Raw genomic sequence first — 16,990 nt, 5'->3', positions numbered from 1 at the left:
TAATTTAATTATTCAAACAAATTTTAATTTTAAAACAATTTTAGAAATTAATTTACTAAATAATATATTTTTTTAATACATTAATTAAATCATAGATGTCGCTCAACTATCAAAACATAAATCGCCGTATGTATACACTAACCTCAAAAACATTGAATGTTTTTTAAATTTGTTTTAAAACAATTAATTACTTATAAAACTGTTACGATGAGTATTTTTACGCAACGCCTCAACCCCATTACGGGCCAAATGGCCTGGGAAATACAAAGTGAGAATTACAATTTTCATCAAGAAGTCGCGAGAGCTGCTTATGCTGATATGTTACACGATTATGAGCGAAACGAAAAGTATGAAGCAGCTTTGAAAGTGGCGATTGATCGAATGCATTCGCAAGGAAAGAAGGCGAACGTTTTAGATATAGGAACGGGAACAGGTTTGTTATCTATGATGGCTGTAAGACATGGAGCCGATAGTGTTGTTGCTTGTGAAGCTTTTAACCCAATGGGGGAGTGTGCTAAGAAGGTAATTGATGAGAATGGGTTCAGTGGCAAAATAAAAGTTATTCCAAAACGATCCACCGATATTAAAATTGGGGTTGATATGGATTTTAAGGCGAATATTTTGGTTACTGAAGTATTTGATACTGAATTAATAGGAGAGGGTGCTTTTGGTACATTCAAAAATGCTCACAATGATTTATTAGAAAAAGATTGTATTGTTATTCCTCATAATGCTACAATGTATGTTCAAGTTGTTGAAAGTCCTTTTATTAATAATTGGAACCGATTAAAAGATGTTTATGATGAGGAAGGTGTTTTATTGTTAACTGTACCTGAGACTGTTAAGAATTGTAAAGGTACAGCTGCTGTACATGATTTACAATTAAATAACATCGATAAGAATTATTTTAATACCATAATATCACCAAAACCTATCTCTAAAAGTTGTTTTTCCGAAATATTTGTATGGCATTATTGAGGTTAAATTTTTTTAGGTTAAATCCATAGACAAAGATAGTAATATAGATGAGGCTTGGTCTACTGCGCATCCAAAAAATCTTAACAGTTTTAATTGCGGCCATTTTTATCCAATATGACTGAGATAGCAATATACTACTGTCATTGTTTATGGCTGGGAAGTAGGATGGAAGTAAGTTAGTTATTGTTTTGTCCTTTTTCACTTAAAACCTAACCTATAAGTGATATATTTAAAAATACCTATATCAATAACTTAATAGGCTAATTATATTGATTATATTGATAGATTACATTGTGTGTAATTGATTATAATCATATTAATATGGTGAATTGTTACGGTTGCAAGAAGGAGATTATTGTTCTTATTCTGAAATACTTTAAAACAATAAATTACTATAACAATATAGCAATTTAAAGAATTCTTTAAAAGAAATTAGAATAATTATCATTGAAGAAATTGTTTATTGTTTTCAATCACAGGGCATGTAATATATTGATATAATGGAATAAAATATTGAAATAAAAGCATTGCATAAAATGAGAAAAAAGAACTACCTGAAAAGAATAAGGTTTTTTCTTTGAAAAATGTAAAAATAGATTTGGGTCCCTAGCAGGTAAGAAAGGCCTACAAAACAAACATCTGAATGTATTTGTTGGTTGGGTAAAATATTTCTTTTAAAAGCAACATCACTCTTGATCTATCCGCCGTTGTAGTTGTTTCATTGTCTTAGTGTCTTCTTATTTTTCTTTGTGTTCTTATTATTTTTCTTAGTGTTTTTTAGTACATAGTTTATTTAGTTTATTTTTATAGTTGTTAGATTTTTGCGTTAGTTAGTGTTTCCTTAGAATAGTTTTTAAGTTTAGTTGTATAGCTTTTGGGTTTTAAATAGATTTAAATTAACGTTAAAACGTGTTAATTTACAAAGGTAAGTAAAACATTTTTCACTAGTTCCCATAATAATAGTGTATGTATAAACATTTATTGTTTTTGTTTAATTATTTTAATTTTATTTTACAGTATGGCTTGTTGTGTGCCAAATTGTAAAAATGTTCAGAGGTTACTTCCTCCAGAGAGTGAAATATCATTTCACAGGTAATAATATAAAATTGTTTTAACCAAATATAAAAAGAAATAAATATAAAAATAAATAAAATTTTATGATGTAGATTACCTGAAGGCGAAATGTTTAAGAAATATTTATTGCTTATTAGAATGGAACATTTGACATGGAAAAGTTCATTACGCATTTGTTCAGCACATTTCACTGAAGAAGATTTCATTGTAAAAGGTGGAAAAAAATGTTTAGGTCCTAATGCTCTACCTTTCCTTAATATTCCTGAGTCGGATCAAACAATGGAAGATTCTACACTGCCGGAGATGAGTAGTTCGTAAGTTCGTTTTTATATGAATAAACTTTGCAATATAATTTATCTTTTATAATACAACTATTAATTAATTATAGAAGTGGAGATGGTAGTCGAAGAGGTTCTAAACGGTTAGTAATATTGATTTTTTCTAAAATTTTATTCCAATTATCATATGCTTTTAACATTTTAGGCAATTGGATTCATCTGGAAGCGGAACATCGAGTGGAACAAGAAGAAAGCGTGTGAAATTTATCCAAAGTATTCACAGTTACAGGTATACAGTCAATTTTGATTTAATTTTACTTTTTTTATTAACTCCCTAATGTTTTAGTTCTTCTTTAGAAAAATTTCGCAGCGTAAAACATAGAATAGGTAAAAAAATTGCTAAAAAGGATCAGAAATTAGCTTACCGAAAAAAAGTCATTAAAAGCCTTAGACAACAGATTCAGTCACTAAAACAAGTAATTGTAAAATTACGCAATGTTAATCTTGTTTCAACAACAGGCGTTGAGTATTTGGAAAGGTCATTGGATGGTGTACCGAAAAGTTTAATTTTACGCTACATAAAAAACAGCCAACGGGGCGCTATTACGAGAGAATTGTATCCCCCTGATCTGCGAAAATTTGCAATGACACTAAATTTTTTTTCAAGTAGAGCGTATGAATACGTTCGTAAAGAATTTAAATTGGCATTGCCACATCAAGCTACAATTAGAAAATGGTACACCGCAGTTAATTGTGAACCTGGTTTTCAGCAAATTTCATTAAATACATTGAATGCTATTACTAAGCAACAAGAATCAAAAGGCTTTAAAAACATATGTTCTTTAATGTTTGATGAAATTGCAATAAAGAAAAAAATAGACATCAATGGTTTTGGTTACGTGGATTTCGGTATACCAAGTGAAGATGATGACCGTGAACCAGCATCAGAGGCGTTAGTTTTTATGGTGGTTAGCTTGACGCAAAAATGGAAATTACCAATAGGATATTTTTTTATAAAATCCTTAAACGGACAAGAAAAAGCTAACCTCGTTAAAGAAGCGTTAATAAGATTAAATGAAGTGGGCGTCATAGTGCCATCAATTACGTGTGATGGACCAAATACCAATTTTGCAATGTTTAAAGAGTTAGGGTGTGACTGGTCAGATTTACGAAATATTAGACCATGTTTTAGTCATCCTACAACAAAAGAAAACGTTTATGCCATATTTGATGCAGCACATATGCTAAAGTTACTAAGAAACCATTTCTCAACATTAAATATTATAGTGGATGGCAGAAATGAAATGGTAAGATGGGATTACATTGTAAAGCTGCAAAAATTGCAAGAAGAAGAAGGTTTAAAAATAGCCATAAAAATAGCCAAAAATTGAAAAAAAACCATATAAACTGGGAAAATCAAAAAATGAAGGTAAACAACATGCAGTAGAATTTAGAAAATGTTTTTTAACTAATTTTTGAAATTTTAGGTCAATTTGGCTGCACAAGTATTTAGTAACAGTGTTGCTAAAGCCTTAGAATTTCTAAAAAACTGTTTGATGTTGGATGATTTTAAAGATAGTCAAGCAACTATCAACTTTTTAGAAAGAATTTATAATGTGTTTGACGTATTAAATTCAATTAACCCGTTTGGTAAAAATTTTAAATCTCCCCTTCGACAGGGAAACGAATTTTATTGGACGCCATATTTGTTAGGTGCCCAAAATGAATTATTATTATTAAGAGATAACTCGGGAAACTATTTATGCGCCTCAAGAAAAAAAACTCCCATAATTGGTATGTTAATAACAATAAGTTCAATTATTGGTATATATGACGAATTTGTAAAAACAAATAAAATTCCTTACCTGCTGACATACAAATGTAGTCAAGACCATTTGGAATTGTTTTTCTGTTGTGTAAGGTAAGCTAAGTAACTATATATGTACTAATAACTATCTTAATATTGCTTTTTGTGTTTTTGGTAGGACAAGAAATGGGTGGAATAATAATCGTTCCTGTCAAGAATTTTATAATTCCTTTAAAAAACTGTTGTTACATGGCAATATTCCAAATTTAGAAGGAGGTAATGCAAAGGTACTGGATACGACAGTGGTATTAAGCATTCCATCATCCCTCGCTAAATATAATATTGTAACATGTAACACTAATCGATATAAAGAAATCGATATTAATTTATTGCAGGAACATGATTATATGTTACCAACTCAAATTCCTATAAGTATGTATGCAGAAAATGTTGTAACATACATATGTGGTTATGTAATAAGGATGGCCACCAAAATTGTACATTGCAATATCTGTTTAAATGCTCTACATAATGACGATAACCAGTCCAGCAACCAAAATTATAAATTTGTATTATTAAAAAATATGGGTAAATTATAAATTCCTTCTATTGAAACAGTACTAATTATATTGTTCATAATTTCAGGTGGATTGATAATACCATCGAGAGGGGTTGTCGATTTGTGTATGAACACAGAAACATTAATTAGAAAAATAATGTTCTTAACGGAAAATAAAATTCCAAGCGATAAAAACATTATAAATAATGTAACACAAACTATATTTGAAAAAACATCAGGAAATATTAATAATTTATTTCCGACATTAAAAAATCATTTTATGGAAAATGATATATTGGATGAACATCCATATTTTTTAATTAAAATAATTATAAAATCCTACGTCAAAATTCGATTGTACAATTTAGCCAAATTATACAATGAAAAAATGTTGGGTTCTCCTGTAAGGCAGAAGTTGAACAAACTTATATTATTTAGCCATCAATAAAAGTTTTATAAAATAGAAGGCATTTTTATTATTTTCATATCTTATTTAATACTTTGACCGCCATTGCTTACCGAAACTAATCATTTCTTTGTTTTACTATTACAAAATGATCCTAGAACGAAAATACTTCCAATTTCTAAGTGCTAAAATGGTGTGAATATTACCTTGGAAATTAATTTACAAATTCCTATTACGGACCTGCTTCAACTGCTTTGCTAAATAGAGAAAGACGGTAAATGCTAATATATTCCTGTTGCAGTCACATTGGATAAAAATGGCCGCGACCAAAACTCTTAAGTTTTATTTCGTACGCGCAGGAACAAGCGCAATCTATATTCTTTTCTTTGTCTATGAGTTTTATTTCGTACGCGCAGGAACAAGCGCAATCTATATTCTTTTCTTTGTCTATGGTTAAATCAGACTTAAAATATTAAAAGATGGCGCCACATTTCAAATACATTATAATTAGTTTAATATTTTGTCAATTAAAATAATAAGTTATTGTTTTTAATTTAATTATTTAAATAAATTTTAATTTTAAAACAATTTTAGAAAATAATTTATTAAATAATATATTCTTTTAATACATTAATTCAATCATAGATGTCGCCGAACTGTCAAAACATAAATCGCCGTATGTATACACTAACCTCAAAAACATTGAATGTTTTTTAAATTGGTTTTAAAACAATTAATTACTTATAAAACTGTTACGATGAGTATTTTTACGCAACGCCTCAACCCCATTACGGGCCAAATGGCCTGGGAAATACAAAGTGAGAATTACAATTTTCATCAAGAAGTCGCGAGAGCTGCTTATGCTGATATGTTACACGATTATGAGCGAAACGAAAAGTATGAAGCAGCTTTGAAAGTGGCGATTGATCGAATGCATTCGCAAGGAAAGAAAGCGAACGTTTTAGATATAGGAACGGGAACAGGATTGTTATCTATGATGGCTGTAAGACATGGAGCCGATAGTGTTGTTGCTTGTGAAGCTTTTAACCCAATGGGGGAGTGTGCTAAGAAGGTAATTGATGAGAATGGGTTCAGTGGCAAAATAAAAGTTATTCCAAAACGATCCACCGATATTAAAATTGGGGTTGATATGGATTTTAAGGCGAATATTTTAGTTACTGAAGTATTTGATACTGAATTAATAGGAGAGGGCGCTTTTGGTACCTTCAAAAATGCTCACAATGATTTATTAGAAAAAGATTGTATTGTTATTCCACATAATGCTACAATGTATGTTCAAGTTGTTGAAAGTCCTTTTATTAATAATTGGAACCGATTAAAAGATGTTTATGATGAGGATGGTGTTTTATTGTTAACTGTACCTGAAACTGTTAAGAATTGTAAAGGAACAGCTGCTGTACATGATTTACAATTAAATAACATCAATAAAAATTATTTTAACACCATAATATCACCAAAACCTATCTTTAAATTTGATTGGTCTGGAAAATCACCCTTTATTTTTGATCGAAGCAACGTACAAACGTTTCAAGCTGAACGAGATGGGATAGCTCACGCCGTATTTATGTGGTGGGAATTAGACATGGATATTGATAACAAAATCAAGTTATCTTGCGCCCCATACTGGGTCCATCCACTTGGTGATAAAGCACCATGGAGAGATCATTGGATGCAAGCTATTTATTACTTCCCATCCAACTTAAAAGTTTGGAAAGGCGAAGATTTACAGTTAATTAGCTGCCACGATGAATACTCATTATGGTTTAATATAAAAAAAGATAACATAACCGAAACAGATTACCAAAAACCTCTCTGTGATTGTAGTTTACACGATTTTTATTCTCGCACTAGAATCGGTCAAATGAACGATCCAAGTCGCACAAAAAAGTTCGCCTCACTATTCCAAAAACACATCACCAAAGAAAGCGTCGTTCTCGTTTTAAGTAACGGTTTTTATCAAGCTTTAGCAGCCGCCAAATTGGGCGCGAAAAATGTTGTTTTCGTCGAACCGAATTGGTCCAGAAACGGATCGAATTGGATTAGTTTGATAAAAAGTTTTATTGAATGCAACGATTTAAAAAATATTGAAATACTTCCTAATGCTGAATTAAAATCACGGACTGATATTAAATTTAATTTGATCGTTGGTGAGCCTTATTTTATATCGGCTATCGTTCCTTGGGACAATCTTCAGTTTGCTTATCAATTGGGAGAGTATAAAGAGATGTTTAGCGAGGATGTTAAAGTATTTCCTAGTAAGGCTATTATTAGAGGTGTTGCTGTTGAATTTGAACATTTGTATAAGATTAGATCACCTTTGGGAACGTGTGAAGGATTTAAAATGGACAGTTTTGATTGTTTAATACAGGTAAGATTAAAATGATTCAAAATAAATTTTATTGTAAACGTACATAATTTTTAAATTTAATATTTCATAATCAATCCAAATAAAAATGCGAGAAAGTTGTTGATACTTATTGAGATAGTTACTTGTAGAAATTCCATGCTCTAACACTTAATTTTTTGACTATAACAAAACATTTACCCTCAAATCGCCGAGGTCGCTTGCGGGCGAGGCGCTACAATCTTATAAAGCTGATGATTTCGTGTTAATATATCAAATCTCGCGCCTCAGCTGCAAACGACCTCGGCAATTTTAGGCGAAATCTTGGTAAAAATTTAAAGTCTCTTATAAGAAGATATTTATCCTCACTCCGCCGTGGTCTCTTCCGGGCAAGGCGCTAGTTTTGATATATCAACATGTAATCGTCCGCTTTGTAGAATTCTAGCGCCTCGCCCGCAAGCAACCTTGACGATTTGGAGTGAAATCGTCCCATAGATATCTTGATCTGAAGATAAATGTCTTCTTATAAGAGACTTTGTATCTTTACCAAGACTTTGCCTCAAATTGCCGAGGTCGTTTGCAGCCGAGGCGCTGGATTTGATATATTAGCACGAAATTGTTAGCTTTGGAACATTTTAGCGCCTCGCCCGCAAGCGTCCTCGGCACAGTGAGGATAAAAAATGTCTTCTTATAAGAGACTTTGCATCTTTACTAACAAGGGAAGTATCAGAACTGTCCCTCACCGATTTTGTTGAAATTTGGTACACCGATAGTATGGCCAAAAATAAGGTTTACGTATTTTTTATACGTGCTAATAAAGCCCCTGGGGTGAGTTATAAGGGTTGGAAATCGGGAAGAAATAAATATATTCGCTTATAGGCTGAAAACGAAAATAGCTATCGAAATGTGGTAAATGTAAACTGATATTCATTTTCAAAGAGCTTTCCATTGATATATCACACATATATCTAAGGGCTTCAGGGGGTAAACTACCCCTAGTTTTTTGGAATATTTTAAAAACTACCCTGTCGATTTTGACGATATTATGTGTCCTTATAGTACGTTTAAAAATATTAATGACATGTTTTTTCTTATTTGCCTCTGACCATCCCCTGCAAAATTACGGGGTATTATAGATAACCCCTTTCCTTAAGACTAATGTGATAAACTGTAAAAAACTGTGCGAAAATTGTTTGTCGATTTTGGTGCAATTTCCCACGATGATTTTTTTATATGTTAGATAGTACTATTGTAAGAACTTACAAGGATTAGAAGTTTGGGATAGAAAATATATTTTCGCTAATAACTTTCATACTCCTACAGAAAAATGTTTTTTATCCTTATTCTATTTAAATAACACAAAAGTTAGGATAATTATATAAATATTTATTAGTAATTAATGAGTTAAAAAGTAACTGTCAAAAGAATGGTTGACTATCACAAATTCTATTCTACATTATTATTTTAATTTCTTTTTTTGTTGGCAATAATGAAAATTATGAAAAAAATGTTTTAAACATTGTCTACACCATGCACAAGTTATAACAGCTATATCTCCACAGATATCGCACGTAGGTTTTTCATTGGAAAAGCAAACCTCCACGGGATTTTCAAACTGTTCTGGTCTCTCCTCTATACAGGGTGATTCATAAGTAATGGGCCAAATTGTAAATGTACGTTCAGGAGGCCAAAATAATAATATTTTCATTAACAATAATGGGTCTTAGTCTGCTCCTTACTGAGATACAGGATGTTAAAGCGAAAAAAATAAAATAGATTTTTGTTAATAGATCAGCTACTTTTCTACATAATGACTCATAGTTGACTTATAGTTTTTGTAAGGGTAAACAATAATGTGTGAGAGGATTTGAGTTAACTCGTAGATGTCGCCACATGCGCCATATGAATTAGATGAAATCAGCTACAAATTTTTTATCGCTCATTATTTTACAACATACTTGTTTAATTTGGATAGCCCCATCATTTCTGTAGAAAAAAGCTATACTTCTTTGATCTTGAAAATATTAACGATTTTCGAGATATTTGAATTTTACTAATTCACTACACTACATTTCACGGTGGTCGACGTAGCATTAATCTGTTAAGACACAAGCATGGCATGGAATGTTGACATTTACCTAACCGTAATTGATAATTGATAACAATATTAAACTGAAACCATAAAAAAATTACGTAATAAAACAATTTATTGTACGCTAGTTAATAAAACGAAATACAACATTAGAACAGACTTGAACTAAGACCACTTACGACAACTGTTATCAAAACCTACATGTTAATGTTGTGCGAAGTTAAATTAAATTTAAGCTTAATTATGAGCTACTGCAAAAGGTTTTCAACATGACCACCACCAGCATTTATACACGCATTTAACCGTTTGGTTAAGGATTGTCTGACTTTAAAAAATGTAGCAGGATTATTTCGTATTGAATTGGCTGCATCTTGAATTCTATTCCATAACTCGTCTCGTGTATTTATAGTAGGTTCAGCATAGACCATTGATTTCATGTAACCCCACACATGGTGGCCACTGAAATTCACTACCACGTCCAATCCAACGGTGAGGGAATGTTTCATTCAGATGTTCGCGCACAGCACGTGAAAAATGTGGAGGAGCACCGTCTTGCATGAACCACATATTTCTTCTTAGTTGTAATGGAAGATCTCCCAAGAGGTCGACTAAGTCATTATTTAAAAAAATTAAATATGACTCTCCATTTAAATTAGGAGGTAATTCAACTGCACCACACATTTATTTTAAACTCGTGCTGGAAATGTCTATCTTTTTTTAAACGAGGGTTTTCGGTTTCCCAGGCATGACTATTTCGCCAATTAAAAACTCCGCGTCTGGTAAAGGTTGCTTCATCCGTGAAAAGAATGTTATTTAGGAATGTTGGATTATTATTCAATTTTCCTTTTAGCCACTGACAAAATTGAACTCTGATTCGATAATCTGTTGGAAGTAAATTTTGCACAGGTATAAAATGATAGGGATATAAATTTTCCTTGTGTAAAATTCTAGTCACGGATGGTTGGCTTATTCCAGTTGCTGCAGACAATCGACGAGTGCTTATTTCAGAATTTTGCGCAATTCTTACCAAAATTTCATCTTCTTGCTGCGGAGTGATAATCTTAGGACGTCCTGTATGATATTTTGGACGAAATGAACCTGTTTCACCCAATCGATTATAAATATTTTGAAATATCTTCCGGTTTGGCTGCCTTCTGTAAGGGTACATTTCACGATATTTTCTGGATGCTGCTTGTCCAGAAAAACGTTCTTGTGCGTAAACGCATAACATGTCTCTCATTTCTTCGTTTGAAAAGTGATTATGTCTCGGCATTTTGATTTATGTTAGGACAAGAATGAATCAGTTTACTTAACAATAAAATGTTTTAAACTATTCATTAAACGTAAAAGCTCATTGACGTTTCATAATTCATATGGCGCATGTGGCGACATCTACGAGTTAACTCAAATCCTCTCACACATTATTGTTTACCCTTACAAAAACTATAAGTCAACTATGAGTCATTATGTAGAAAAGTAGCTGATCTATTAACAAAAATCTATTTTATTTTTTTCGCTTTAACATCCTGTATCTCAGTAAGGAGCAGACTAAGACCCATTATTGTTAATGAAAATATTATTATTTTGGCCTCCTGAACGTACATTTACAATTTGGCCCATTACTTATGAATCACCCTGTATATCTAGATGCAAATCAGGCGTATTTAGAAACATTAATAAATCGTGGGAAAGACAACTGGTTTTTGCGTTAAGGATTGCAATTTTAAAATATTATCTCGCTGATGCAAATTGACATCGTACTGATAGAGAATAACTTGATCAGAAAATCTTCTAATGACATTTTTCCATATTCTAAAACCAAATACATTCAGGGGTTGAATTTGACCTGTTGTCCCTGCAGGTATAGACAAATGTTTAAACTTAACATCCGATGGAGTTACTTCACTAATAATATCAGGGCAGTGGCCACTCCAAGAATCCAGTAATAGTAATGATTTGGGTCCAGTGTTTGGGAAATAGACATTTTGTAGCCAATTTTTCATATGAGCAGAAGTCAGTTTACCAGACTTTGATGCCAAAACGAATATGTTATCTGCTTTGAACATTGTATTTATTACCCTCGGTCCAAACGTACCAGAAAATTCTTTTAAAACAATGAAAAGAGGAGAAAGTAGCAGTTCATTTGCAGATATGATGGGTTGAATTGTGTAGCTATGTGTTGTCGATGACACCGACTGGACCACGCTTTCCACGGTTTTAATCCCCAAAATCCCTTTTAAATAAAAATAAATTAAAAAAAAACTAAATTAACAATGTAGAATACAATTTGTCATACTTAACCATTCTTCTTCAGTTGCTTTTGAACACATTATTAATAAATATTTATATAATTATCCTAACTTTTGTGTTATTTAAATAGAATAAGGATAAAAAAAGCTTTTTCTGTAGCAGTATGAAAGTAATTAGCGAAAATATATTTTCTACCCCAAATTTCTAACCCTTGTAGGTTCTTACAATAGTACTACCTAATGTATAAAAAATCATCGTGGTAAATTGCACCAAAATCGACAAACAATTTTCGCAAAAAAAATTATTTTGTGGTGATTAGGGTAGTTAACCCCAGCCACCCCTTAATGTCGTATAGGATTTATTTTACTGTGTAAATCTTAATTTACATCTAATTAATGGTTTTCTTCAAAATATTGTTCAAAAGTGTAATAGTTTATCACATTATTCTTAAGGAAAGGGGTTATCTATTGTACCCCGTAACTTTGCAGGGGATGGTCAGAGGCAAATAAGAAAAAATACGTCATTAATATTTTAAACGTACTATAAGGATACATAATATCGTCAAAATCGATAGGGTAGTTTTTAAAATATTCCAAAAAACTAGGGATAGTTTACCCCCTGAAGCCCTCAGATATATGTGTGATATATTAATGGAAAGCTCTATGAAAATGAATATCAGTTTACATTTACCACATTTCGATAGCTATTTTCGTTTTCAGCCTATAAGCGAATATATATATTTCGTCCCGATTTCCAACCCTTATAACTCGCCCCAGGGGCTTTATTAGCACGTATAAAAAAATACGTAAATCTTATTTTTGGCCATACTATCGCTGTACCAAATTTCAACGAAATCGGTGAGGGACAGTTCTGATATTTCCCTTGTAAGATATACAGTGTCCGCCAAAAAGTCAGCAACACCCATTTTATTTCTGTTCCATTGCATCAATGTTTCTGACATTTAACTTATATGGGAGGTCACTTCCGGTCCTCCGGAAGTACACCTCAACTTCGTTATTTTAAATGGAATGCTATAGTTTTTATTGCACCTTTTAATTGTATGCGGGTAAAACATGTTGACAAAGCTCTAAGATGGTAAGATTACTCTTCAAATGATATCAAATAGATTCTCATTTGTTGTATCAGAGTATCTTATACAGGGTGGTCAATAATTGAATTGTCGTTTCCCCATGTTCATTGGCAAGAAAGCTGAAAATTTTGTAAGGTACGCCCAATATTTTTTTAACCTACCAGTGAGAGAATTAAATTTTTTATCGAAACCTAATTTTTGTTTTCATTGATTCATTTATTTGTTCTTCTATTTGTTATTTTTGGTAAATAAAAGACAGTGAACTAAAAGATTATCAATCAAAGTTAATCGTAAAAATAAATTAAACGAAAGACTGTCAAAATATCATGTCGTAATAAAAATATAACCGATTTCTGGCATTTCCCGGCAAATTCTCTTTCTGATGAGCTAATCAAATATGGGGCTTACCATTTAAAATTTTCACTTTCTTGCCATTGAATAAAAAAAAGGTAATTAATTTTTTGACCAACCTGTACAAGATACTGTGATACAGCAAATGACAATCTATTTTACAGCATTTGAAGAGTAACCGTGCCAATTTAGAACTTTAATGCCCGAAGCGACCTCGGCGGAATGAACATAAATGTCTTCTTATAAGAGACTTTGTATCTTTACTAACACATCTATGGGACGATTTCACTCCAAATCGCCGAGATCGCTTTCGGGCGAGGCTCTAGAATCCTCCAAAGGTGACGATTGTGTGTTGATTCTATCTGCTGCCATCTCCATTTCTCGTTCATACTTCAATTCTAAGCTATATGGCGACTCTTTGAAACTATGCTCTTAAAATCTGTTGTTTCTCTGGTTATCATAATACCTCACCCTAATATTGACCGTCTTGAGACGCTAGGTTATGCAATCCGTAACATGTGAAATATAAAGAATATGGATATACTGTGTCCATTGAATTTAGTTATATCCTTTAATTTTTTTTCTGGTTACAAGTTCTTCCTGTCGCATATCTTTTGGTTCTCTAGAAAAAAGAGTGCAAATTACAAGAATTTAGTGTAGTTAAGGGACTAAATTTGGGATCGCTCCACAACTATGCGTAAGTGAAAGACAGTCTTAGGTAAACATTTAAAGTAAACAAACCTCAAACCTTTCTTGATACTTGATCTTTACGTGGTTACACCACCTTGACCCTCGGTATAAAATTTAATTTAATAAAACATAAATGATATGGTTATAAAAGTTCTCATAAAGCCTGGTTTTAAGGTTGATTGTGAATTTTTTTCTCAAATAGATTTCATCTGAAAAGCAAAGAAAAATATTTATTAATTAATTGTTTAGAAATAGAGGTTTCTTTTTCTTGTGATAATGATTAAAGAAATAATCAATGGACAGACTTCTAAAATGGTCAAGAGAAAATAACTAGATAAATAACTAAATAAACTCCTAAAACGCTAGGAAAATGAAGTGTTGGATGTGACATGCGAGCTGCTGAAGGTGAAAATGTGTGATTATTTCTATAAATATAGTATCTTCCTTTTCTATCGCTAGTAAGTTATATTCCCAGGTAGCAAAAGAGTTGGATGTTGATATCAGTTATCATTGGCGCGATGACTACAGCATCTCTTGACTGTATTAGGATATTTGCTGTGCTTATTTTGATTTCTAGTCTTATATTTTTTGTATTTTCTTTTAGTGAGCTATAAGTTTCTTGTACTTCCGTTAATGGTCGTCAAATTGTATTAATGTTACCTACGTAAGCTACCAGCTGAAATGTTTTGTAAGACAGCAGGATAGATCTACTTACCTCTAATTTGTACAACAAATTTGTTGTAAACATTCATATCGTATTCCCAAGTTTAATCAGCACTTGCTTAAAAGTAACCGATTGATCCGTAGTCACTCTAAAACCTGTCTGGTATTCCGTAATTGTTTTCGGTAGTGGATTTGAGCCTTTTGTATATGGTCAAACTAATTTATCCTCATTCTTGTATATTAGGCAGAAAACACTTTTCGCTCACTCCTTGGGAATCCTTTCTTCTTTTCATAGCTTCATGATTAGTAGGTGCAAACAGTTTATTCAGGACATGGTCCAGTTTTTCAGCTCCGACTACGTTTCATTCCTGAGATACTGAAGTCCAACTTTCATACCATCTCCTCGGAGGTGTACCTGGAGGCTTTCCTTTGTTTGGTCTGGATTTTTTGACCATTTTGCCAATCCAATCGTCAGCCATTCTATTCACGTGGTCTCTCCGTTTTCTTCTTTTTACTCTGACCTATCTCATTATATATTCCACTTCGCACTGCTGTCTTATATCTTCGTTTCTCTTATTGCAGTTTCAGTTTCTCTCGTTTTTCCTGCATACGTCATGACAGGTTTTACATATGCTTACTCTTCCAGATGATATCTTTTATATTTCTGTAGTTGGTAATGTTAACGCCGAGGTTTTTAAAGGTCATGATTTGATTAACTGTCTGGTTGTAGTATAGATAGCTAACTTAAAGCGTCTTGGTTCTTTGGGTATTGTGAGGGATACCCTTTTCTGAACAGATATGATCATGTTAAACTTCCCTGCAGTTCACTCAAGTTAATGTAGCATTATCTGTAAATCATAGTTTTCAGCAATAAACACATCGTCGTTAGCATAGCATAACATTTTGGCAGAGTGAAGCCCCCTATAATTGGGCTAAGACTATATCCCTGCCTGATGCTATCTGCTACTGGTATTTTTTTTTGACGTTGGTTTTTTCATTGCTGTTGGTGGTGCTGTTCAGTTTTATTTTCATCCACATCGTCCTCGTTTCTTTCGCACACAATTGGATCTCGCGTTATGGCATTTAAATATTCTCGAAAGTAAGCTCTCCATGTGTGCTTGATGTCTTCTAGCTTGCTGGTTATCTCACCTTGTTACTACAATAGCTAGGTCTGTTAGAGTAGGCTTTGAATTTGGAGTTTTGTAATTTGGAAGGGGAGGTCCAATTTCCTGCTCAAAAGAAGATTGGTCGTGACCTTCATATAACCTTGAAAATAAGATCAAGGTCCAAAAATGTTATCGTCACATGGTTTCCCCCTTTGCACTTGCATTTTTATGTAAAATGAACCGTTTTCGAGATAATCGCTTGTCTCACGTTAAATTTATCACCCTGTATAGCTATAAAATTGAAGACGACATTTTGTAAATTTGACATTATTATTATTGTATATTATGAAATATCCTTATTAGATTTTTTTAAGGACGTCATCGTAAATTACACTTCCATCTTACGTTATAAAATTAAAATACTCAGTATAATGAAGTTATTTTTAATACTAAACCACCGTATCCTGTTTTCTTTTTGATTATTGTTGTATTAATAAAATAAAGATTATATTCATTTCTACGTCACAAAAGAATACAGAATTTTATGAATGAAATAACGACGTCATTATTTTGATCAATTACGTCCCGGATCTACGTTATAATATTTAAATATAACACACAATTAATTTCATCATCAAACCATCATCCTGTTTAGGTTATAGACTCATATATTTTATTAATACAGAATAATTCAATTTGTTTTTATCAGCATTCATCATCAATAGCTGATGATGTCGTGGACGCTGAACCTTTATGGGAATATAAGGGAAAAGCGATGTCGGAAATTGTGGATATTGCAACATTGGACATTCCAAATTTGTGCGCGCAAGAAGTTGCCACGTCAGGTTCATTTAATTTAACGGGGTAAAAAAATTTATTTATTTAATCTTAATTTTTATTAAATTTATTTTGTTAATAAAATAGAAGTGGGGAATGTAACGGTTTGGCTCTTTGGGTGGATTGGATCTTTGACGAAGAAGAAAATATAAAAATATCATCAGGACCAACGGAAACTGTTTATGTTAATACTGAAATACAATGGAACATTCATGTTAGGCAGGGGGTTCATTTAATGCGCGGAAAAAAATGTCCCGGATATATAGGTTATTCGTTTAAATTCGATAATAAATTGGGGGTTATTAAGTTTAAGACGCAACTTTGAATTAGTAATTTTAAAGTTATAAATTGTATTATTTTGTAAACTAATAATAAACATTTATATTGATTCATTAAAAATTTTGACCACACCACGCATTATTTTTACCCTATATATATTGACAA

The 16,990-nt window shown here is 32.1% G+C and overlaps 2 protein-coding genes across 2 annotated transcripts; both read left to right on the top strand.

The window, feature by feature from the left end:
* Positions 1-143: 143 nt before the first annotated feature.
* On the top strand, positions 144-1,381 carry LOC111414762 (protein arginine N-methyltransferase 7-like). The gene has a single exon (XM_023046202.2). The coding sequence runs from the start codon at positions 157-159 to the stop codon at positions 976-978; it is 822 nt and encodes a 273-aa protein (XP_022901970.2). The 5' UTR covers positions 144-156; the 3' UTR covers positions 979-1,381.
* A 4,382-nt stretch (positions 1,382-5,763) lies between these two features.
* Positions 5,764-16,956, top strand: LOC111414736 (arginine methyltransferase 7). The gene is made up of 3 exons (XM_023046172.2): positions 5,764-7,491; positions 16,419-16,573; positions 16,634-16,956. Exons 1-3 carry the CDS (start codon positions 5,809-5,811, stop codon positions 16,869-16,871), a joined length of 2,076 nt encoding a protein of 691 aa, XP_022901940.2. The 5' UTR covers positions 5,764-5,808; the 3' UTR covers positions 16,872-16,956.
* Positions 16,957-16,990: the final 34 nt, after the last annotated feature.

The sequence above is a fragment of the Onthophagus taurus genome, chromosome 1 (assembly GCF_036711975.1).
Source record: "Onthophagus taurus isolate NC chromosome 1, IU_Otau_3.0, whole genome shotgun sequence".
NCBI lineage: Eukaryota > Metazoa > Arthropoda > Insecta > Coleoptera > Scarabaeidae > Onthophagus > Onthophagus taurus.
This window is presented reverse-complemented; position numbering and strand designations above follow the sequence as displayed.

Excerpts from the sequence above, each read along its gene's own strand:
- LOC111414762 (XM_023046202.2), top strand. The coding sequence starts at position 157 with ATGTTTTTTAAATTTGTTTTAAAACAATTAATTACTTATAAAACTGTT.
- LOC111414736 (XM_023046172.2), top strand. The coding sequence starts at position 5,809 with ATGTTTTTTAAATTGGTTTTAAAACAATTAATTACTTATAAAACTGTT. Across the intron at positions 7,492-16,418 it reads GTTTTGATTGTTTAATACAG|CATTCATCATCAATAGCTGA; the intron begins GTAAGATTAAAA and ends TGTTTTTATCAG. Across the intron at positions 16,574-16,633 it reads GGTTCATTTAATTTAACGGG|AAGTGGGGAATGTAACGGTT; the intron begins GTAAAAAAATTT and ends TTAATAAAATAG.